Here is a 23,915-nt window from a genome sequence, read left to right as displayed (position 1 = left end):
CCTTGTGGCGCATGGGTTTAAATCTTATTTCCCCAGTGTCTCTCTGAGAGTTTTGTCTCATACCAATACAATGAAGGTGAATGAAACCTCATTTATGGTGCAAAGCATTAAAACACATTTCCGAATATTTCTTCACAAAAAAATCTATTCTATTCAACTCCATTGTAGTGACAGAGTGGCAGAAATCTCAGTGGTGGAAATCACAAAACCAATGAAACCTTAACTATCTGCATATCACTAGAGGTACATTTGAAATAAAATAAAATGTTTGTACTGTAATTTGGATGAAATTATACTTAAACCTGAGCAGTGTGCAGTGACTGTTTTCTACCCTTTTCAGTTGATTTAATCGCTAATATTGATGAATACTAGATTCAAAGCATTTTAAACTAACGACATCAACACAGGTGCAGATGGGGGAAAAAAATGGACACGGCAATAATTTCTTTAGAAATAGTTTATTTAGTGCATTTCTAGTTCGTTCACAGCAGGAACCAAAATATGAAGTTAATCTGTGCTCCCATTGGTCCAGGTGGTTGTGGTCCAACACCATTGGTCCATTCATGTTCTGGTGCAATACTATTGGTCCAGTAGTGTTCCAACACCCTCCCATTGGTTCACTAGTGTTCTGGTATGACACTATTGGCTCACTAGTGTTCTCTTTAGGTCAGGAACACGTACAGTAAGACCAGAAGAAAAAAAACTGACCTTCGGCATGCTGCTACTGAGCAGAGGTCCACAAGCTTCCATGCAACAACAAACAAACAAACAAACAGCAAGGGACAACAACAACAAACGCAAAGATAAACAACAGCATTGCTTGTAAGAAGTAAGCATGGAAGCATATACAGTAAACCTTATTTTAACCTGCTAAAGCCCTCAGGAGGTTTGTCTGATATACAACAGATCTTAAAAAGATAAAATCCCCCCCCCCCCCCCCCCCCCCCCACACACCCACCAGACAAATGCATGCGCACACTCACTCTCCCTTACCCCCACACACACACACACACACACACACACACACACACACACACACAACACTCCTACTGCAAGAACAGCATGTACTTGACCACACACACACACACACACACACACACACACACACACACACACACACACACACAGGCGCACCTACATGCAAACAAATGATCAGTCCTCATAAGTGTACAAGGAATATGTTTGTCATTTTTAAAAATATGACTTAACCCCATGAGCTCTGTGTAAACATAGCATACGGTAGAATAGATAAAGACTTCCTTCCTTCCTCTGAATTTCTTGCCACTTTCCTTTTCACTACAAATAACTCAGTTTGGTAATACTTGGACTCTTTGGTTCTCTGTAACAGTCTGTGTTTCTGACTATGTGACTGACTGACTCTTTATATCCCGCTTTTCTTTCCTTGTTCTGTCTGGTTATGATACAGCAGGAAGAGTAGTCAAGGGAAAAGATTCACAGGTCCTGTAGTCTGCAGACCAGATCAGCAGAGCCAGACGGATTGATTGTCCTTGATTTTATTTACATCACAGTCAGTCACAGGGGAGTCCGTTAAGTGGAAGAGCACATTCCGGTCCTCCATTTTTTTCCTTGGCGCCTCTTACTCCTCACCAGCCTGATGTGTGGGCATGTCGGCCTGAGATCTCTGTGTGTGAGTGTGTGTTTGTATATCTAGGAGTGTGTGTGTGTGTGTGTGAGAGGTGCAGGGCTATGATAAATCATTGTTGCTCGGCGACTTCCCTCCGCCGTTAAGTAGTGCCGAAGCACTGCGACTCTTGGTCGGTGTGCCGCTGCCTGACCGTGAGAGTTCTGTCAGGTCATGGAGGGAGGGTTCCCTATACATGGCCACTGCGCGCACACACACACACACACACACACACACACACACACACACACACACACACACACACACACACACACACACACACAAGAAGAATCATTAATTAAATTGTTAATTTAGTTATTGGTTTAATTGAAAACACATGTTTGGTATGCACGCCTTGTTCAGGCAGTTCAGTACATTTAGTTCCCCTGCACATACATAACTGAGAGGTTTGCTTTGGAACAATAGTCTAATTTAATTCTGGTTTTAGAACAAGTTCTGACTTCACTGCCAAAGGGGAATTTCTGCAATGTTCAGCAGTAATGTAAAGATCAATATAAATATAAGTAATGATGATCTCTAGTGATAAACAATAATAAACAAACAATTATTCTGTTTTATTTGTGTGTTTTTTTTGCCCACTTGGAGGCAGCGGGGAACAAGCTGTAATGCATCATTAACATAAATCACCTTTTAAGTTGGATTTGTGTTTCTGTCCAATAGCCTATTCGTTCTTGTTGTAGCCGTTTTTGCTCTCCACTAATCTTTGACGGAAATATCTGGCTCTTTAGCTGCTAAATGCTCCAATATGTTCACCTGCTTGTCGCCATCTTGGTCTGTCTGCTGTTTGGTGTTCAAAGGTAGCGTACAGCAGGTTTTATTGAAATTTTCTTTTACTTAAAACGGCTTCCTTTCACGTAGTCATGTGATCCATTTTGTTAATATATAACTATCGATTAAAGCCCATCTTTTTTTTCCCTCTCTCTTTCTGTTTTTTGTCCTTTTTTTATTGCTCTATTTCCAGAATTTTACACTGTGTATTTACATTTGAATGTGTACTTTATTGCATTTACACCATGTCTTTAGGATGGGCTTTTGTTATTTGAAGTGGGAAGGTTTCTGTTGGAAAAAAAAGGGGATGTCACATATTGCCATTCACAAATCAGACCAGAGCAAAATGACAACCAGAGTCAAAGTCTGATGACTGCGGTGGATTGTTTGCTAATGTTGCCATGGAGACGCCACTGTCAATCAAATCTGATCATGGCATACCTACAGAGTCCTGATGAAGTAGATTACCTTTTGAATGTTGAATTTTATAAACAATATTAAGAATGTTTTCCCTAACATTAACATTGATTGTTGCTCATTTAATCATGAATATTTAAAGATCCCCTCCAGACATGTTTTAGGCCCAGAAAACCTGTTGTTTTCAATCAGCTTCCTACTATGAATGATGGTTTGGTTATTTCACATAAGATATTTCTGTTTTTGTCCTTGCTTTTCTCATTAGTTTGGAATGGACAAGGCTCAGTTGGAAACACATGATGTCACATAATTGTGTTTCATAAGTTAATAAAAAGAATTTTGTGGCCACAGAGGAAACTGTTTGAAATCTGATAAATTTCCTCCAGTAGTGTCAATTAAGTCAGCGTTGGTTGGGGCTGAAGACTAAGAGAAAGCTACGTGTAAAAAGAATCTGGGGGTGTGGAGTCAGAAAGACATGACCTTTGTAGCCCCAGGCTAGTGGCTCAAGGCTACATTAGCTGCTACTACATAACACACCTGAATCTCCGACTAAATTGTCGGCGGTCGAGTTGCATTACGGTTAACGTAAAAAAATAAAATAAAAGATATCTCCAGTTTTGCTACTGTTATACATTGTGAGTCTAATAATGTTATAGAAGTGCAATGCCAAATCAGTGGAGTACTTCTTTAGTAAATAATATAAACAGATTTTATTTCTCCGGTTGCTACTTATTTGATCATAAATATGAAATATTATAGCGAAATACTTCAATTTTGAAACCAGGTTTTCCAATTCTTTAAGACATACAATTCTTCTAATAATAATTTGCCTTACCAATAAACTACTTACACATTCTAAAATTCTGAATCTATGACTTTGCAAATATGTTTTAACTTCAAAAGTTGTAACTGTCACACAAGATGTCTCCTCTTTCATTTAGAAGTCCATTCTCTGGCTGTGTTTCATTAGTTTTTCAACATGCCCTCCTTCACTTCCCCCCCCAGCCCTTATATGACATCATAGCATACGTCTCATGGAGGCCACTTGGAGAGCTGAGGGAAAGTGGGTGGGGCAGGAGCGGCGGAGTGAAATGGAACATACCTGCCCTCGTTCACTTTCAGCCCAAACTATACCGGGTTTTCACGAATCGTCATCAGATCGGAAGTCGCCATATTGGAGGTACTCCGCATCACAACAAAGCACAGGCACTGAAGTAGATCCCGAACGTCGTCAAGGAAAATGATTAATTATTGCCGTGGTTTTAGGTTGTACCAATAGGTCAGACCGAGAAAAACATTTGGAATATTATCAACTTCCAAAAGTTATTAAAAACCAGGGAGAGGAATGCTAGAAGGTATCGGAGGAAAGGAGGCGCTTGTGGTTGGCACTATGAAACTAACTCAGATAGTGTACAGTGTAGATAGTAAACTGGGGGTCTTTGAAATGAAAAAAACGATTGAGAGTCACTTGGCTACACCTTGAGTATCGCAATGATATCATACAGTTAAGGTTGGGTTAATTAAAGACATTATGGCATTACTTACTTTGGCCTTCACAACACAACGGTCATTGATGACTTGGTACTGCGTCTCCCTCACCCATCATCTGGTTATAGGCCTCCAAACCTTTGTAGGATTTAAGGTCTCGGCGAGTAAACCAGGTAGTTGACTATATCGGGATATGGAACTGAATGAAGAATCACTGGGTAGTCATGGATCCAAGAAGAGGGAGCCAACTCGTAGGGATCTGCACCGCCAATAAACCGTAATTTCTCGTAATATCGCGCCTTTTCTTGTGGTCCAAGTCCTTCCCCATATGACTTTGCATCTTGGACGCGTTTTGATGAGCTTTTCTGTTGTTTAGACATGGCTACATTCACTTAAAGTATCCAAAGCGCACAACACTCCATTGTACTCCGTTCAGTTGTTTAAGTGCGTTTTATTATCCATCTTATTTTCTATTAATTATGGCTTTCTATCCTTCTTTTTATGTTCATTCTATGTCAGCTTATGTCATTCAATTTCCTTATTGTACAGTATCTTGTATGAAAGGCGCAATATAAATATTTTTATAAAAAGTATTATTACTGCTTTTTACACATGAATACCTGCAGACTCATTTCAATTAGGTTTGGTAATCAGCTGCATGATTTTCAGGTTTAGAAATTTGTAATCTGTATCATGATTAATATTAATGCTTACATCTTGCAAAAACTGAATTTCTTCCATGCATTTACAGATATGTTGGAATTAAAGAAATCACACATACAATTGTCTAGTAAATAAAACATATTAAGTAAATAGATATTAGTTGTATTACATGTTTCAGTAAAATATCAAGCTAACAATGAGGAAACTAAAAAGTTGAAATGTATTTATTCATCTTCTCCTTCTTTGGTAGTTAGCACCAGGAGTTTTAGCAGTTGTACATTACTGCCACCTAACCATCAATGTATTTTCTTGCACCAAATGCATAACTGCAATGCATTGTGGGCGATATCCACCTCTGGAGTGACCATCATTGTTCACTCGCTCCCTCAGCCCTCCGAGGGTCAATCTCACTAAATTCACTTCAGTTTTTCAGACAATTGGAACGACACTTAAGATGGCAGCGGGGGGGAAAGTGCTTAGGGGAAGTAAACGTGACGTTGAGCCAATATTGAAACGCAGCCTCTGTATGTATCCTGAAAGTTTCAAGTTTCCATCACACGTCTGTCTGGAAGTTGAATATCGGACCACGATTGTCTTCCAACTATTTGTGGTGTCACAAAATCCTGCTTGTATGTAGGCTACGCGTCTTAAACTGAGATTTAAAGGGTAACTACCATTTTTTTTTTTTCAACTTGGGCCCTATTTTCCTATGTTTTTGTGTCTAAGTGACTGATGGGAACAACAATCTTTGACATTGGTCCATTATTAAGTGAAATCGTTGCAGTTGGCAGTGGCGAAACAAGCTCCAATGTAAGTTAATAAGGCTATTGTCCAGCTTTTACATATTTACCTTCACAAAAGTGTTTGTTTTGCCACTGACAGGCTCAGATTAATGAGTTAATAAGTGTCTGACAACATTATGGAAAGGATCCCTTCAGAGAGAGACCTTTAAAACCTCTTTGAGACCGTTTTGTTTAACCAGAAACAGTTCTGAAGTCGCTAGCGCTAAACCCACCAGACTCTATTTAAAAAAGCAATACTTTTAGCGCGTATAGAGGCAACATATTTTAACATGTAAATCGGTAAACTATGTGTTTATTTCAACCAAAACTAGAGTTGTGATGTTTGGAAAAGTGGAAAGACGACAGCTTTTCATAGTTTTGTTTCCGTCGACTTTCAATGAAGTGTATTTTACGATGCTAAAATAACAGTTTATTTACATGGATGTTTTTATGTTTTAAAAAAGGATCTTACTTTTTAACAGAAAGGTCAACCTCCTTAGATATCCTTTCCATAATGTTGTCAGACACTTAGAATATTAATCTGAGCCCGTCAGTGGCAAAAAGAGCACTTTTGTGAAAGTAAATACAAGCTATTTATTTACGTTGGGGCTTGTTTCACTGCAGCCGACTGCGGCGATCTCGCTTAATACTGGACCAATGTCAAAGATTGTTGTTCCTATCAGAAAACATAGGAAAATAGGGTTGAAAGAAAACGGTAGTTACCCTTTCGGCTGAGCACCAAGAAACTTTCCCTCTTTAGCAGATAATGTTATAGAGATTTTTTTTTTGTGTTTTGGTTCTTTGAAAGTGTTTATAGTTGATAGAAATATGTATACTTTTGCAGAATAAAAGTCTAGTTCAGTTTAACTTGAACTTTGTCTGTTGCTCCTTGTGAGACATTGTGCTATTAAGTGGTGCAGTTCACTCCCCTACTGGCTTTACCTTTGAGCGGTTTCGGTATGAAGTGTGCTGCGGCCTTGTTCTTCTTGACGTGGTTCCCCTTCATGACTCCACCCTCCTTGTTGAGTCCCAGGTACCAGGCCCGACCCGAAGCCTGCTGCCGGTACATCATGGAGGAGTAGGTAACGTAGTAGTTCTCAAACACAGACTCCTTGAACTTACACTCTGGGGTAAAATGTTCCTGAAGCAAAGTGTGACAGATATGAGAACAAATTATAAAAGAAAGAAGACCAGACGGTGATTAAGTAGACATGGAGAGGTGGGAGGCGTTAGCTGCAGAAAAGGAGCTGAGTCATAGAAGGTATGGGTTTGTAATGGCAACTGCATTACAAAGTGTTCAATCATTCCTCCATACCGCCATCAGTGTATTCATCCATCAGTTAGTCCAGTATTTGAATTATCATCTCTGCCGGGTCTCTGAGAACAAACTGCACCAACTTAAGACAGCTGACGTGAATTTCCTTATTCCTGCATCTCCATAGCAACCGGCTACTCCCTTGAATACCAACCAGCCCACTGAGAGAAAGATAGTGCCCAGGTTACAGGGGGAAACCGAAAAATACAGAAAGAATGCACTGTCTCTCTGTCATCTATTAATCTTGTATGAATTTTCCTTAGGTTTTGTATATTTATGATCTTCAAATAGATTAGGTACAAATACACGGACAAATGTGCTTTGTCTGTACGTATCTATAAATATCTTGTGTGTGTATTTAATATCAGGCGAGAAGATGAAACAAGTCATATGGGTGTTATGACTGACGCAAAGCCTCCAGGACTGGACATGATGGGCCAGATATTGTGGTGGTATACATGCTGGCACAAGCGTAGCAGCATGGCTGTTATTACTTTGAGGTGTGGGCAATTTTTCAATTTTTCTCTGTTAGTTTTCATCTTTTAGTATCGCAGGCTTGTTTAGATTTCTGAAAGTGCATGTTTGTTCTTTTTTGTTATTCTATCTACACACCCTCACTGCTCAAGAGCTAAAGTGAGGAACTTAAAGGTGCTGTAGGTAGGCATGTGAAGATCCAGGACCTCTTCCAGCCAAAGAATTTGAACATCGACAACTTCTCAGTCCCTCCCCCCCTTTCTGCTAAAGCCAAAACGGTCTCCTAAGCCCCTCCCCCCACAAGGGAGAATGAATGCGTGTGCATGAGCAGTGACTGACACACAGTTAAGTCTTACCTACTGCATCTTTAAAACATTGTGCTGCAGCCAACACTGCCTTCTGACAAGAAAGACATGCACAGTGGGGATATTTGTGTGAATCTACCTGGGACATAAAAACAAAATTCAGAATGTGTGTTTAAATGGACAAAAAGTAATCTTCCTATCAAAGAATGACTTAAGGGAGATAAACAAAAGAAGGCTGGAGGATGATCTGAAATCAGTCCTGTGAAGCCACAATATCAGTAGATAGATTAGAAAGGCTCAGACATTGGATTATAACACCCAGTGGCAGCTGATTCACAAGGCAACACTGTAGATAAAGTATTGATGTGATGACAGGATGATAATGAGACTGGTCACACAGAGCTGCTGCTTCATTACTCAACCAAAGAGATTTCAGTCTGTAATGATGATGGTGGTGGTGGTGTGTGTCTGTGAGTGTGGGGTGACCTACAGAGGTGTAGAGAAAGCCTTCGTTGTTCATTGCCAGATAGAGTTTGGTCTGGACGCCCTGGATGGCCACCACACGAAGCCCCACTGGGATCAGGTTGAACACAGCTACGTATGCACACAGAAACCCACACAAGTACACACACACGACAAACGCACACAGCAAACAAATGAGCACTCACACAGTGAGCACAGAGGGAAACAGAGAGACAAATCCTCAGCAATATCAATGTAGCATCTGGTATAAAGACATTTAGACATTTTGCAACAGAGAAGCTATTTTTACAAGGTCAGTCAGGCGCTAAGGCAACTGAATTACACTAAGGATGTAGGGGTTGTCAGTAAGTGTGGAATGAAGTGGAAGGGTTAGAATTGGCAAAAGGCACATAGCAAAGCTATGTGGTTTTGCAAAACATTTGGCAGTGCAAGGACAAGTTTCATAACTAAAGCCACAGAGTCAGTTTACAGCTATTTCTACTATTACAAATGAAAATATTCCTACTTGAGCTACAACTAAGGATTTTTTACAATGGCAACTAATCTATCAACTGAATTTAGCACAAAAAGTAAGGAAATTTGTGTTGGGTAGATTATTTCTCTGTGGTAACAATGCTTTTTGGCAATAAATCTTATACCGTTGGAAAGCCTGTTTAGTTCCCTTTCAAATGGTGCCCCATTTGTAAGGAACATGCATTTGTTGGATGAGCAGCAGCGCTGAGTATGTGGGTTGCGCCCATGAAAAATTTGCCAAATCTTCTCTGCCATTGCCAAACAGATTATTTTGCTGTTGCTGTTGACACTTGTTTTGAGCTTCTGGTAACCCCAGGTGCTGCCAATCAGGTGCCTGATTTAGAGATGAGATTCTGCAACCAGTGGCAATCCCATATCTCCACAGTCTGGGACCGAACTCTATCCTCCAAGATGACAATGCTCATCCCCACAGGGCGGGGTTTATGAGAGACTACCTCCAGAATGTGGGAGTGGAGAGGATGGAATAGCCTGCCAGCAGTCCTGACCTCAACCCCATTGAACACTTGTGCGATCAGCTTGGGTGTGCTGTTCGTGCCAGAGTGACCAACACAACCACGTTGGCTGACTTGCAACAAATGCTGGTTGAAGAATGGGAAGCCATCCCACAGCAGTGTGCGACCAGGCTGGTGACCAGCATGAGGAGGAGGTGCCAGGCTGTTGTGGCTGTGTATGGTTCTTCCACACGCTACTGACTCTCCTGTTTGTGAAATGAATAAATTGTTAAATTGCCAATATGTCTTGTTTCTTCAAACTTCAATCATCCAATCCACCAAACACCAAACGAGTCAATGGCAGAATAAGCTGTTTGGCATTGGCAGAGAAGATTTTGCAAATTTTTCATGGGCGCAACCCACATACTCAGTGCTACTACTCATCCCACAAATGCATGTTCCTTACAAATGGGGCACCATTTGAAAGGGAACTAAACAGGCTTTCCAACAGTATAAGATTTATTGCCAAAAAGCATTGTTACCACAGAGAAATAATCTACCAAACACAAGTTTCCTTACTTTTTGTGCTAAGTTTATGTTTTCTATTAATAGATCAATCATTTACTCTATGAAATATCAGAAGGCAGTGAAAAATGACTCAAAGGTAATGCCCTTAAATGGCTTGTTTTCTTTGAGCAATACACAATAATATTCAATTTACAATGACTTGTGCAGTTCCCGTTCAAAACACGCCTGTTGAGAACAGGCCGATTGCTTGGCTTCCGTTATTGCTGCTCGCAGCATTCTCGAGAACCGCTAATCCAAACAACTTCACACTTACTGCGTTACATTGGGTCCTGAGCAATACACCTTGTATGACATAGTTGCATATCCTAGCAATGCTAGAGTATACACGTCATTTGGTAACTATGCATGGGCCGGTTACCAGTTTCAAGGTATACCGCGGTTTGAATTCTTTTTTTTTCTGTCATACCGTTCCTAAGGTATGAGCTGTTTTTTGAGTCTACAAGGACAGAAAGTGCAGTTTAGAAATCCCCTGCCAATGTGCAGTGTGTTGAAAAATAAAATACATTGTGTTCAATGGAAAAAAAAAGTTTTCTACAGTTTTTACCCAGACATTTCAAAAATAATACCTTTTTAAAGCTGTAATTGTAATACCGTGAAACCGTGATATTTTTGCTGAGGTTTATCATACCGTCAGAATCTCATACTGGCCCATGCCTATTGCTAACAGCTAGCTATTTGAGCCCAAGCTATTCCCAGGAACAAAAGCTTACAGTTACATTGCTGATGCTTAAAATGTGAAATGTTTACTACAATGTAACATCTACGGTCTCTTTCTTCATCTATATTAGAATGTACTGTAGCGAGCAAGTAGGTCTATCTGCACGTTCGAAGTACTACAGGACACGCCTACTACATGATACGTTCTTGAAATGGTCGCAGTTTGGTTAGGTTTAGGCACTAAAACTACTTGGTTAAGTTAAGGAAAAGATCATGGTTAGGGTTAAAACAAGTACGTTAATCCAGGAAGTTATCTCAGAGGGTGTGTTGTGTACAAAACACAGTACTAATAAATAGGCCCCGTAGAGCTCAAGAGCTCTTCTTTGGGTCCTCAGCAATACACCCACCAAGTGTGAAGTCAGTCGGATGAACGGTTGTCGAGAAAATCGAAGGACATACATATAGACTGAGGGCCAGATGTACGTACATTTGCGAATGTAGCGTTATCAGCGCCATGGCCAAACCGCAGAAAGCGCACGCTGTAATACTTCAGTTTACGTCGTATTTATCAAACCTGCAGTTCATCGGGTAATCGGCGCCTTTCTCCGCCCACTATACCGTAAATTGCGCTGTAGCAAAGCGTTAAGTACTTGTGCTATGATACAGCTGAGTGCAGACTGCGATATTCCTATGACTGTTTGAAATGATCCTGATGCCAATATTTGTAATGTAACGAGGAGTTTAACAGCTGCTGGAATGGAATGTGAACGCTGAGTCAGAGATTCAATGTCATCTTTGATTTCTTCCAGTAACTGTAATATTGCATGGCTTTCACTGGGAGGCAGATGCGAGGAAACCCGCTTGCGGCTGGTTTACACCTGCTTTTAAGAGGCGGAGAATTTTCACCGCAAAATAGAGGCGCGCTTTCACGGGCGTTTTTTGTACATACCGCGGAATACATAATTAGGCGCACTTTACACTTCCCCTCCCATCTCTTTTTCTGGGAAACTCTCACTTTCCCCTTCACCCTCCCATGAATTCATATGCATGACACGGAAAAGCGCAATTTGCCATTTTCAGTCCCCGCGACAGGCAGTCTGTACTTTTACCTCAGTGCGGCCTGTTCGTACATACCTTGCCATGCTTTTACGCACACGTAGCGAAACAAATATGCCTTAAGTGGGCGCAAAAGCGCACATCTGGCCCTGAGACTCCTTCCATTTTAGTTAGATATAAATAATTTCAGAAGCTGAAATCCGAGCAAACAATGAACAATCAAAACTGTTGTTGAACCATTTTCTATCAATTAATCAACTAATTGATAACTAATAACTAATTCCTACTTTGGACATGTAGAGTAACGAGGACATTTCCAGGCATAATGCAAGGTTCAAGGTGCTTTGACAATGGCTGTTCGTGTGAGTTTTACAGCACGATTCATAAACATAAATCACCTTAAGCTGTTTGGGTTCCACACTCTTAACACATTACAGTGAGTATTCCATTAACTGGCATTAAGGTATTTCCAGGCATGTCGGAGGAACAGAAAGCATCTACTGTGGCAACAAAATGAGTATAGATTTAAAGCTTCATCTTGTAGACATTTTTGGGTGTACAAGATGACAACGATACTATTTATCATATTTTGTTGTTGTCGTTTTCCCCACTGGTGTGCATTCAAGCAAATCATAATTTATAAAATATAGTAAAAGCTCTGTAGCAGTGACAATTATTCCGGGCAGTTTGATGAGCCAGGCCCTCGTTTAATTACACTCATTTAGCCAATCATGTTCTACGTGGATTATTCATTGAAACCCAGTCACAGTCAACTGATTTTAAGTAGGTGGGCGTTTACATCATGTATACACCATGTAATCATCTAATTAAAAAACACACTGCCTTTTTAGTCGCATCTTTCTATTTGTACACACAACAGTTGGTGGCCGGAGAAGTAGAAGAGATTAATGCTTGATGCTGGCAACACCAACTGTACACGAGAAGGAGAGCGATTGCCGTCTGAACCACAACAGCAGAATTGAATTAGCCATATCAATCACGCGTTGTAGCCTACGTGTGTTTTCGTGTGTGAGAAAGAGAGGGAGAGCAAGTGAGTGAAAATGTGGTCACTGGTCACAAGTATCTTTTGCTATGTGCATCCTGTGGATATTTAATTGATTTCTTTAAGCAGGAAACATTAAACACATTGCCATGATATCATCTGATATTTGGAGGACAATCAGCCACCAGTTTCCTAATTATGAACACTTGACATGTTGCTGAGAGACTGTCTGAGATTTGCAAATTCTCACAGTAGACAGATTTCCTCAAGAGTAAAAATCATTAAATTGGATTTAAACTGGTTTGGATGATAACACCAAAGTGAGCATATGGGAACTAAATTAGACCTTGCTCGATATTGAACCTTCAACATGTTGCAAGAAAGTGTGGTTTCAGTCTTTTGTAGGCTACAGTAATATGCAATCTCCTTTTTTCTAACTTTACTTTAAAAGTAAAGCAAATTTGAGAAATAAAGGCTACACATGATTCAACCTGTGCTGTCACTCATTTTCAATGTTAACATTTCTGGACCCACAGCTACCTGCTTCGAAGCCTGGCATCAGCACACAGCTAGCCTATGTTAATGTCTTCCATGAGTTCACCTGGAAGAATGTTATGTTAAATCTTTTTCTGTCTGCCGTTGGTTTTTCACATAGAACTGGGCTCCGTTGGAACAAGTGCTAAAGTTAGCTAATGTCAGCTATCATAGCTAACATAGGGCTTTATGTGAAAAACAACGGCAGAGAGAATCAGACTAACTTGTGGTTTGGAAGTTCCAGGTGAACTGTATGGTAGAGCCAGAGGCCTACTGCACTCAAGTCATCGTGAATGGAGATGAAGGGCTATTCACCTACTGTTCTTCTGAGTTATGGCTAGAATGGATCTGTCTTGTGTAAAACTGTTGCGAGAGTTTATACAAAGAGTTCAACTATGTGTATTTTCTACATTAACCTCTCCCGGTTTCCTCCTGTGGTCACAATTCTCCCGTATTTCTCCCGATTTATGACACATTTTCACACCTTTTTTTCATTTTCGAAAAAAAAAAGTACCGTGACGTTTCAGAATTTTGGCATTGACTTGGTACTGTAGTATTGTTGTTGTGACATCCCTAAAATGAGTCAAGAAATGTATCAGTAGATTAATCTATAAAGAAAATAATGGTTAGTTGCAGCCCCAAGTTGATTTTTGAAATAGGCAAATCAGTGGATATGGGCATATTTGGATGGCCAGTATTCTTTTCTGTACATGCATATGCCAGAGTTAGACTTACCATAGGTGCTGTCTTCATCCTTTGTTCCATCAATAGTGCCATCAGGCTGCATCTGCAGCTGGAAGCCCTGGCAATTGGAAAGCCTGGTCACAATGCCCTTTAACTGGGGCTCTGAGAGGAGCAGAGGAGAGGACACGCATTAACTGCATTCACTCCTTATCACTGTCATGTCTTCACAAGTATCACATCCAGCAGTCTCCAAGAAGCCGGAAGTATTAGAGGAGAAGATGTTTACATTTCCAATCGCTGTTGATCATTGACCCCAGGAACACTGTGGCGCACATATATCAAAGAATAATTGACAGATGTAACATAACAGGAGTAGCTCAAGCTCTGCCTAAATTGGGATCCTGTTTTAAAATGAGATCAGCTATCACAGACACATTCTGCTACAACACTTTGCAGCAGGACAATGCAAAGTTATTCACATATGATATATGTGTTGTCATGCAACTGGATGAATTCTTAAGCCAGTGCCAGAAGGAGACTATCCAGAGGGTGACGAATGATGAAGTGATGAAGGACCAGCCTCAGTGATGAGAGAAAATGGTGTTGGTGGCGATGATGGTAATGATGCTGCAGCTGGTGAAGATGGTTGAGGTGGTGATGCAGCCCGTGGCTTTCCCACTTTTCTCTCCCCCAATCTGACCTGGTGGTCGCCTTCTCTTCCGTTTCTTCCTCGATCCAAACAATTTGACACGCGAGAACACGTTCAGCTTGCTCTGCTTCTCGTTTGTGCCTTTGCTGTTGCTCGGGCTGCCGCTGCCGCGGCAAGCATTCGCCTTCTCCCGCTCCTTTGCCTGTCGCTTCTGACGGATCAGGGAGTTTGCGATAGCCGCTGCCCGGGACATGTTCCCTCGGTGAAGGGAAACACGGCTGTGGGTCCCGGTTCTGAGGGATGGGGTGTGTTCACGGATAAGGCGGTGGGGGTGTGTGGGGTGCGGGGAGGGAGTCTACACCACCCACCGCTCAGTTCGCACCACACACCGGTCGCTGCAGTCTCGTGATTTTAAAAAGCGTCCAGAATCCTCCATCGCTGCGTCCGGGCGCTTCGTGGAAGTCGTTAAACAAACCCCTGCCAATGAGTGAGCGTTAACGACGCCGCCTCACGTCCCCATAGGGATCCGAGTGGCAAAAGCTGTCTGAGTGATTCCCCCTCAGGTGATTCTTCTGTCTGTCTCCAGAGAGCGTGAAGGAGGAATAGGGGTTGCGTGAGGATCCGGTCCGGGTCAAGGTGGAGAATCAACAGCTTATAAACAGGTGCGAACGACACCGGGGGTTGTTGTTGATCACTGCAGCTTCTGCCTTCTCTTCTGCTGCTGCTGTTCTGCACCGCTCCCCCGGCGATGCTCCGCTCTTCGACGCTGTCCGTGACAGAAATGCAGCAACCGGAATGTTTGTCAATGAAACGGCTCGGCCGTGCCGTTCCGTTCATAAAAACTGCTGCAGCCCTGCCCGCCCCGAGGAAGAAGAACGAATAAGGGGTGGTGGAGAGTGTGTGTGTGTGTTGGGTGGGTGGGTAGGTGGGGGGGGGCAGCAAGTGTGTAGCCTACGTGTGTCTGTGTGGGGAGGGGGTCGGATGGCTTTGGAGTGTGATGAGGGGCGTTTGGGCAGCTCTTCTTCATAGGGCACCTGTAGCCCTGAGCCCCACGTGGCATGATATTTACATGTTAGACTGTAGCCTATACTGATGTGTGATAGGCAGGGAGATTGGGATGGGGGAGAGGGAGGGGAGTGGGGGATGGAATATAGGAGAAGTGAGAAAAAATAAACTGCAAAATAAGAGCGAAAGAGGAGACAGGCAGGTGAATTAATGAGAGGAGGGATAATGGAAAAGGGGGCGGGAGAAAATTAGATATTGAGTAAGAGAGAGCAAGAGAGAAGCTTGTAGATAATACACAACCTACAAATGGATTGGGAAAAAAGAGATGAATGACAGAGAGCAAAAGGAGAAAAAAATGGAGAGGGAGAGAGAGGCCTATACTGTAGGCTATTGAGTGTGAGTGGTAGAGAGAGTAAGGGCTAAAGAAAGAAGAGAGAGAAGGAAATATTACATATTAGTAGGCATGAGGAAATAAAGTACAATATGAGTAAAGGTAAATGAAGTGAAGGTACAATAATGGAATAGGTGTGTGTGTGTGTGTGTGTGTGTGTGTGTGTGTGTGTGTGTGTGTGTGTGTAAAGGAGGAGCTCATCTTATTTTGGTGCAGAGGTTCACCACTGCTGCTGAAAGACTGCAGCGTGCAAGGAGGTGGTGAATAACGGAGACAGCAATTCAATCCGGATGAGCTCTGTCGTTTCTCTAGATGTTCCCTTTGCATTTGGACCGGAGCAGAGGCACACATGCAGCAGCAATTAGCCAATTTGTGCATGTCGACTGGCCACAGGCAAGCCCCAGCAGGAAAACAGATGCACAGCTGTCAGCGGCAGATACAGCTGCAACGGCGCATGGCAACTGAAACCCCAACCAGTCTTGAGGAAGACGAGGCAGTGGACAAAGAGTGGAGGTCGACCTGTGGCACCAGGCGCAGAGCAGCAGGCAGAGATGCATGCCGTTTGCCAGTGGAAAATGTAGTGAAAATCGATGGCTGGAGAGCAAGAGGATGTGGTGAGCAGAGAATTACAAGACTGAAGAGGAGGGAACTCGGTAAGCCGTAGCCTGCTGTAAGAATAAGCCAGTGAGTGGAGGAGAAAGTGATGGACTGTGGACAGATACTGAGGTCAGGACCTGGTCAGTCACTGAATGGAGCCTTTAGCCTGTCCTTGACTGAAGCAGTTGAAGTTACATGGCCTTCTGGTTAGGTAAGACACTTGTAAATGTACAAATAAATATTGTTTAGGTGTTAGCATACAGTTCAACCCACACGCTGTGTATTCCCTCATAGAGACGACACTTCAGCCATAAAAAAACATTTCATAACCAATCTGTGATGTCATCTCAAAATATGAAAGCAAACGCATACAACCACTGTAATGAATTGACTGAAAGCTAGGCCTTCATCTTTCATTTATGAGCTTCTTGCTTTTAAACCCACACCACGTGCCCCTAAAAGCAAATGCCACACAAACTATAGTAACAAACTGTAACAATACAAGCTGCAGGACAAACAAACCAGATACAAGGTGCCTCTGAGGAACCCCCTTTAGCCTTAAATCATCACAATAACAAATTGAAATGTTAAATAAAACACATCAATCAATAGAGATCACCCATCAATGGAAACAAATAAGCACCTTAATAACACAGGGGAGGATTAGTAACGGTTTTGTTTCCACGATAAAAAAACAATATCTCAGTGAACTAAATTGATAGCATAGAGCAGGGGTCTTCAACGTTCTTCAAGCCAAGGACCCCTCAACTGAAGGAGAGACAGAGCAGGGATTGTATATATTATTATTAAATGAAGTTACATATTAAACTGGGCCTACAATAACGTGTAGGGCGGCCTAAAGCCTTCATTCATGTATAACCCTTTTTGCATAGAATACTGGGCTATTAAAAAAATAATTGTTGGCATGATTTTATAAATCATGTTTTAATGTTAAACATACATGTGGCACAGTGAATCCTCAGGATGAACTGTATCTGTTGATCTTAGTGACTACCTTACCTATAGGTCAGTTAGCCTATCATAAGTGAGGATTTTTCACAAATAGGTTGATTTATATTTGCTAATAATATGTTGGATTTATATTAAGACATTTAAAAAAAAATGTAAAACTTAAAAAAATATTAACAATAATTTGGTGGCCCCCCTGCAGTAACTCCGAGGACCCCCTAGGGTTCCCGGACCCCCTGTTGAAGATCTCTGGCATAGAGTAATTTCAGAATAAACAAAGTCTATATAGATTGTTGCATACACAATCACGTACACAAATAAGAAAAAAATGTGTTTAAAAGATACAGTTGAGCTGTTAAATCTTATTTCTATTATATGGGTAAAAGCCTGTAAACGTCTATAAGGTTTGGTTGGAGATCCGTAGCGCCCCCTACTGGCAGTAGAATTGACAATAAAAAGTTGGAGAAGAGGGAGTTAATCCTGACGGATAAAACTACAGTATATTTACAGCAAATATCCAGAGAGAGGCCTTACAGTATATGTGTGATTCTCAGTCTAACCATGAATGCCAGTTAGAGTATGATAAGTAACCCAGCAGCATTTGGCAGTATTCATAGAGTTAAACACTTTGCAGCAAGCCACTGAGGCCTTTAGAAGGTCGAACATCAAAAGCAGTAGTGAATAGTGTGAAACATGTTTACAACGAATTAGTGTATATCAGTTTTGGGACATTTCAGTTAAGGTAACATTTATTTTAAACTTTGGTTCATCTTGTTTTGGTAGAGTAGAAGAAGTAAGAAACCGCCCTGCAGGCCGCTGCAGGCAAAATAAAGGAACTTTTTATTTTGCGCTTCCCAACTGAGACTTCTATTTAAGTTCTATGATGTTTTAAAAGTTGGAGTTGTGAAATGAGCGTGGAGGACACCGATAAAAGTTTAGGATCTCAATTCCCAGAAATGCTTTAAACATGAATTTATTCTCACGGTTGCGAAGGATACAACAGCATAACACTCAGAGCCTACGTTAAAATACCATGCATTATGAATGTATGTAAATTAGTGCATGTATGTAATAAAACGGCTTTGTTTGGAGTCGAGCAGTCGCTCTCATCAGAAGGGCGCGCCCGGCGCGTCTTTCAGCACCACGGACAGCGCTTCAAGTTTTGAGTCACAAACACACCTTTCTCTTAGTTTATACCAAAACTGATCGAATTATTTCAAACAACTTTATGAAATCGAAAATTAAATATTTTGAAAACCGGTTAAGCTCGAAAATAAAATGTGTCCGTAATATCAACATGAGCACCAAGACAGTGTTCTAGAAAAGTCCCTTTAGAGACTTCTCCCTAAGCATATTATACACAAAGTGCCGATTTCTGCTAATATTAGTACAGGTCCTTTTTAAGAATTTTGTAGCAGGATTATGCTGCTATAGGCCGGGTCAAATCTCGTTATTTCAGACCGTCACCCCCGGTCCTACCTGAGGTCGATCGGCGGATAGGGAAACTCATCCTGCACCCGTGGAGTTTCGGAGCCTTGTGCTCATGGCTTTTCGCACTTCCTGTTGTGCGCTGCTCGACGAAAAGAGGAGGAATTACTAAAGTTCAAACCAGCGAATTCTCCAAGGCATTGGATCCATTAAGACCGCGCACATGGCGTTGACGGGAGATCATTACAGAACATTAGAGGCCATTAAGCCGTTGGAACCGGTCATTAATGATTCATTTCAAGGCCCCGCTGATCTGGCACAATAAGAGAGGGAGGGAGCCAGGAGGCCGTTCCCAAATCCAAGGATCTTTCGAGGAGTGTAAGGGAGGGAGCTGTGTGTGTGTGTGTGTGTGTGTGTGTGTGTGTGTGTGTGTGTGTGTGTGTGTGTGTGTGTGTGTGTGTGTTATTGATCCAGTAACTCCTAACTTTAACCAGACTCCATTAAGCCATACATTGTATCCAAAAACCTAAACATAATGGCCATGTATTTCCCTTTGCCACGACACAGAGCTGGATTGAAATCAGCTAAATATAAAAGTATTCCCACAAAATATTTTTAATTCTACTGTAGTATCCACTCCATACAAACTATATTGAGCGGAATTTTGGGGAATGGTGCACTGTTATAACCATATCACCTTGGAAAAAGTAAGAACCAGCGAAATGTCCTTGATTCCAAGGATTGTTTTTAAATAGAGGCAAACTAACACAGCATGCACACAACTACAAAGAAACACACACACCTAATGGCTTTGCACTACCTCTCAGTGGGTCTGTGGGCTATCCTCAATGCACATGAACATTAGCATATTACTGTAGGCTATATAGTAACCACACTCAGAGCAATGCTGCCAGTCCAGAATTACACACAGTCTACATGGCTACACATACAGTCCCTCTACATTATCAGACCATTACATTGTTGTGCTGTTACAGTGCTTCCTGGGAAGCAGCCTGTTAAAACACAACAGCATCCAGATTACTGCGATGATACACAAACTATTACAGATTGCAGTGTGTCTGTTGCTGCATATACTGCAGGAGCCTGTAAAAGCCATTGAAGGTAGTGAGGCAGGATGTTGCTGGAGAACATGCACACTCAGCAACTTCAAAAGTAAAGGTAATAGAAAAAGAAACATCAAAGTTAACCAAGAAAAAACGTTTCTCATTCAGTTTGTCAAAATCTCTGTGAGGTTGCAGAAATCTATGTTCTCTGCATTATTGTATATCCATGCCATGGCTTCCTGTGATGAGGAAATAACTTAGATTAAATCTAGCAGATGGATGGATCACCTTGTGCCTGTGGTCAGATTTATTTTCATTCTTTATTTCCTTTATTTGTTTCACCTGAACTGGAATAACATTCTAGCATTAAACCAATGCATCACGCCTCCCAAAATATCTTTGTAGCCTTGGCCTGAAATAGCAAGCCACAAAGATGGCCTACGCTTTTGGCAAATGTTCCTAAGCCAACGACCTGGGCAGGTTTCCATTATCAAATCACTCTTGTCCATTCAAAACAACTCTATTAAGCTCCTTTTCAGAGACAGAGCATCAGCCATCATTCACTACCAGTGATTCATATTATCAGCCCCTAGATGGTGCCATTGTATCGTGTGTGTGTGTGTGTGTGTGTGTGTGTGTGTGTGTGTGTGTGTGTGTGTGTGTGTGTGTGTGTGTGTGTGTGTGTGTTTTATTGGGTAATGTCGAGCCCCAGAATAAAATCTGTATCTGAGCCAACATGTTTAAAGTATGTAGGTCCTGATCGTTGTCACACCACTACTGTGACTGCCAACTACAGAGAAAGTTTTGTTGCATTGAGAAAAAATTGGACTAGTTTGTCCCCAGGAGCAACACATTCTCATCAATGGGTTTGTATGAAAACCTATGCACAACAATTTGTATGATATATTACGAAATTACAGCAAGGTATAACACAAATGTTCCACTTTTTTCATGACATAATACACTGAAAAGGTAAATAACGTTAACTGTGAGCAGGAAGTTATGTTTTTATTGATGCAGATATTCCAGAAAGTTGTTGGTGACATCACTACATCAGTAAAAAAAATCTGATGTGGTTCAGTGATGTATTGGATGGGTCTTAATTGCTGTGCAATGTTGACCTCTGCTGCCTGCCTTATTGCTGGGTCACAATAAGGGTTAATTAACAATAGTGGCTCTATGGTGAATCCTCTCCTGCTGCCTATTTATGAGTCCACACACAGAGTTTTAATTCACATTTATAAGACTAATCTCTTTAAGAACAAGATGTTAATGAGTTCTTGTTCTATCCAAACGTAATCCTTAATGCCACTATTATAAAGAACAGAACAAGGTGGCATATAATGCTGTCTGTCTGTGCACCCGAGGGGGAGTGAGTCATCGCTCAAGATATTTTAGTCAAAAGGTACATCAGACTTGACGTATTTCTGCGATTGTAAGAGCAAACATTGCTGGTGTCTTTTGACTCAGTGTTACAGTATGTTGAGCTGCTTTAAACGATTCTGTGTAATGAATGTGGTCTCAGTAACGGTTGCAGTAAGTTGCTCGACTTTGTCTTTTAATTTTTTTTTTTTTCTTATATGAAACAGTATAATTATATACATGTGGCTTATTGTTACTTTCATCATTCAAATCTAATTCAAAGTCATAATATATTCCAGCTATTTGGGAGTGATGCTCCTTTAGCTCAGGCTTACTACACACTGAGCAAGAGCAAAATATGGCGCTTCAACAAATATACTTAAAATGTTCTGTTTTATTGGGACTACTATGGTATGTGTTGAAGTTGTACTGGGCAACATTATACTGAAAGGTTTATATTTGGTGTCACAAAGGCAGAATTTATTGCAGGACTGTTGCATTGGAATCCATTTGAATTTACAGAGGTTATTGTTGTAGTCTCTCAGTGGATATATCATCTTATAAATGACCCCTTCTTGTTTATCAGCTTGCTTTTATTGCTTTTTTGTTTGATGTGTTTGCTTTGTAACCGTTAAAGGTGCTTTATGAGTAAAGGTTACCATAAATAAGGTTTATTACTATTCTGCCAAGAGCAGTCAGTTTTAATTAAACATTCTGTTGCTATAGCAACCCCTACTGGCACAGTTCCATAGCCCCTGAAGTTGCTGTCCACACCAAGAACAGCCCTTACTCCAACCTTTTGTCCGATTTGTGAATGAGAAAATAGTGACTTGTTGAAGCATTATTATTAGGTACTCGTTTTATCATTGCCATTTTGTGATTGTTGGTTCTTAATTTTTTTTTTCCTGTGAAAATTACAACACGTCCTCATCCATAAGCGAAATAATAAGTTGATTGCCAATGACTCCCAAAACAACATAAATGATTGTTCTATTTAACGCCGGGTTGTTTTAAACGTGACCGTAACACGTGACCATGGTGGAAGTTTTAATCACGTAATTAACAGTGTGAAAAAGAACTATTTAAGTTTCGGCAAGAAAAATACTTAGGGTTAGGAAAACATCAGGGATTGGTTTAAGGTTAGGGTCCCATAAATATGGGTCGTTATAAACTGCTTGCACAATCGACCTATATGGTCATTTTTGCCATAGTTATTAAACTGTTTTATATCTATGGTTTTTGCCTCCAAAATGATTGGCCTCCCAACCCCCAACCTTTAACACCTCAACAGCAAAGTCATTACATGCAGAGCACACACCACAGCACATGACCCCAGGCACCCCCTCAACCCGTTCTTCATACTTCTACCATCTGGCCGTAGATACAGATCCCTTAGGACATCCATACATACATCCATACGTACATCCATCAAACGTGTTGTTTACTGTCTGCCTGGGAAGAGTATATTTTTGCCCAGAGCAAAACCAACGTTTTAATCCAGTATTTCCACAAAACTATAACATGACTCCACTGTTCTCTTCTTTGCTGTATATGTCCACAAATTATGTCAAGGATCTCGTTAATATATAATTTTTTGTTTAAATGTACTTAAAGGCACACCTTTTAGCAAAACGTTTTTAATGCCAGTATTTCACTTTTTATATTTACTCTTGTGGACTCTGGGTAGTTTACAAGATGAATTCCTGTATTAGGCTACTTTCTATGGGGACATTGACAAACCTCAGTTACAATTTTAGATTTTTTAGGGAAAACATGTAAACATAAATATTGTTTATAGAATAAGAAAGAAAATTAACCAAATTCTTGAATAGGTTACTGTTTGATGCATTCTGTAGAAGACAGTAGCCTGACAAAAATCCCTGCACCTTTTTTTTTTTTTTTAATGAATACGGGTCTCATGTATAGATTATGCGGGCAACTCCCTTTTTTGTTTCCATGGAAATGATAGTTTCCCAGTTTCCTTTGCGGTGTATCGCGCGTTTATTTTTATTGCTGTCCAGGGGGGAAAAAATGAATGAACGCTGAAATCATATCTGAGACCCAGAAACCCTTCTGTGGGGGAACTAGCCTATATTTCAGTGATTTTATAATATAGATTTTGGATGTTTCATCTTGAGCGCAATGTAATGTAATAAACATGTCTCCTCTGTTTTTGTAATAGCCTAAAGCGGTAAACTGCAAGACCCGTAGGCGACATAGAAAGCATGACTACAATGTGCTTACATCAACATCTTTTATACGTCTGACTCGTGTTCATCATCACTCACGTTTGGCGGCATGGTCTTTATCCTCTTTGCTCTTCGTTTTTCCGCTCATGGAGCCCCGCCGCTGCTGCTGGTTGTTGAATCAAACTTCAGGTGACAGATGCAGGGTCGCAGTTTTACGGTTTCATCCTGGTCAGATTTCTTCACTCCACACACTCGCCGGTAGCAGTCCAACTCTCGCAGTCCCTCTCTGCCTCTCTCTCCACAGCCCGAGTCCGACTCAATCTGATGACCCGTTGCGCTTTTAAACGCCAACATACACCGGCAGCAGCGCTCCCAAACGTGCGCACGCAAAATTACACTCGCACGCGCACACTGAG

The 23,915-nt window shown here is 41.2% G+C and overlaps 1 protein-coding gene across 3 annotated transcripts; it reads right to left on the bottom strand.

The window, feature by feature from the left end:
• Nucleotides 1-1,020: 1,020 nt before the first annotated feature.
• On the bottom strand, nt 1,021-23,790 carry fgf13b (fibroblast growth factor 13b). Of its 3 annotated transcripts, none has more exons than XM_078265826.1 (5): nt 23,599-23,790; nt 13,897-14,007; nt 8,366-8,469; nt 6,724-6,922; nt 1,021-1,845 (listed from the first exon to the last, which is right to left on the bottom strand). In XM_078265826.1, exons 1-5 carry the CDS (start codon nt 23,645-23,647, stop codon nt 1,706-1,708), a joined length of 603 nt encoding a protein of 200 aa, XP_078121952.1. In that variant the 5' UTR covers nt 23,648-23,790; the 3' UTR covers nt 1,021-1,705. The 3 variants fall into 3 exon arrangements, with proteins under 3 accessions (XP_078121952.1, XP_078121953.1, XP_078121951.1); XM_078265827.1 differs by lacking the exon at nt 23,599-23,790 and adding an exon at nt 18,936-18,966; XM_078265825.1 differs by lacking the exon at nt 23,599-23,790 and adding an exon at nt 14,546-14,747.
• Between the last annotated feature and the right edge of the window lie 125 nt (nt 23,791-23,915).

The sequence above is a fragment of the Sander vitreus genome, chromosome 13, assembly GCF_031162955.1.
Source record: "Sander vitreus isolate 19-12246 chromosome 13, sanVit1, whole genome shotgun sequence".
In the NCBI taxonomy this organism is placed as follows: domain Eukaryota; kingdom Metazoa; phylum Chordata; class Actinopteri; order Perciformes; family Percidae; genus Sander; species Sander vitreus.
Note: the sequence above shows the minus strand (reverse complement) of the source record. Positions and strands in the feature narration are given on the sequence as shown.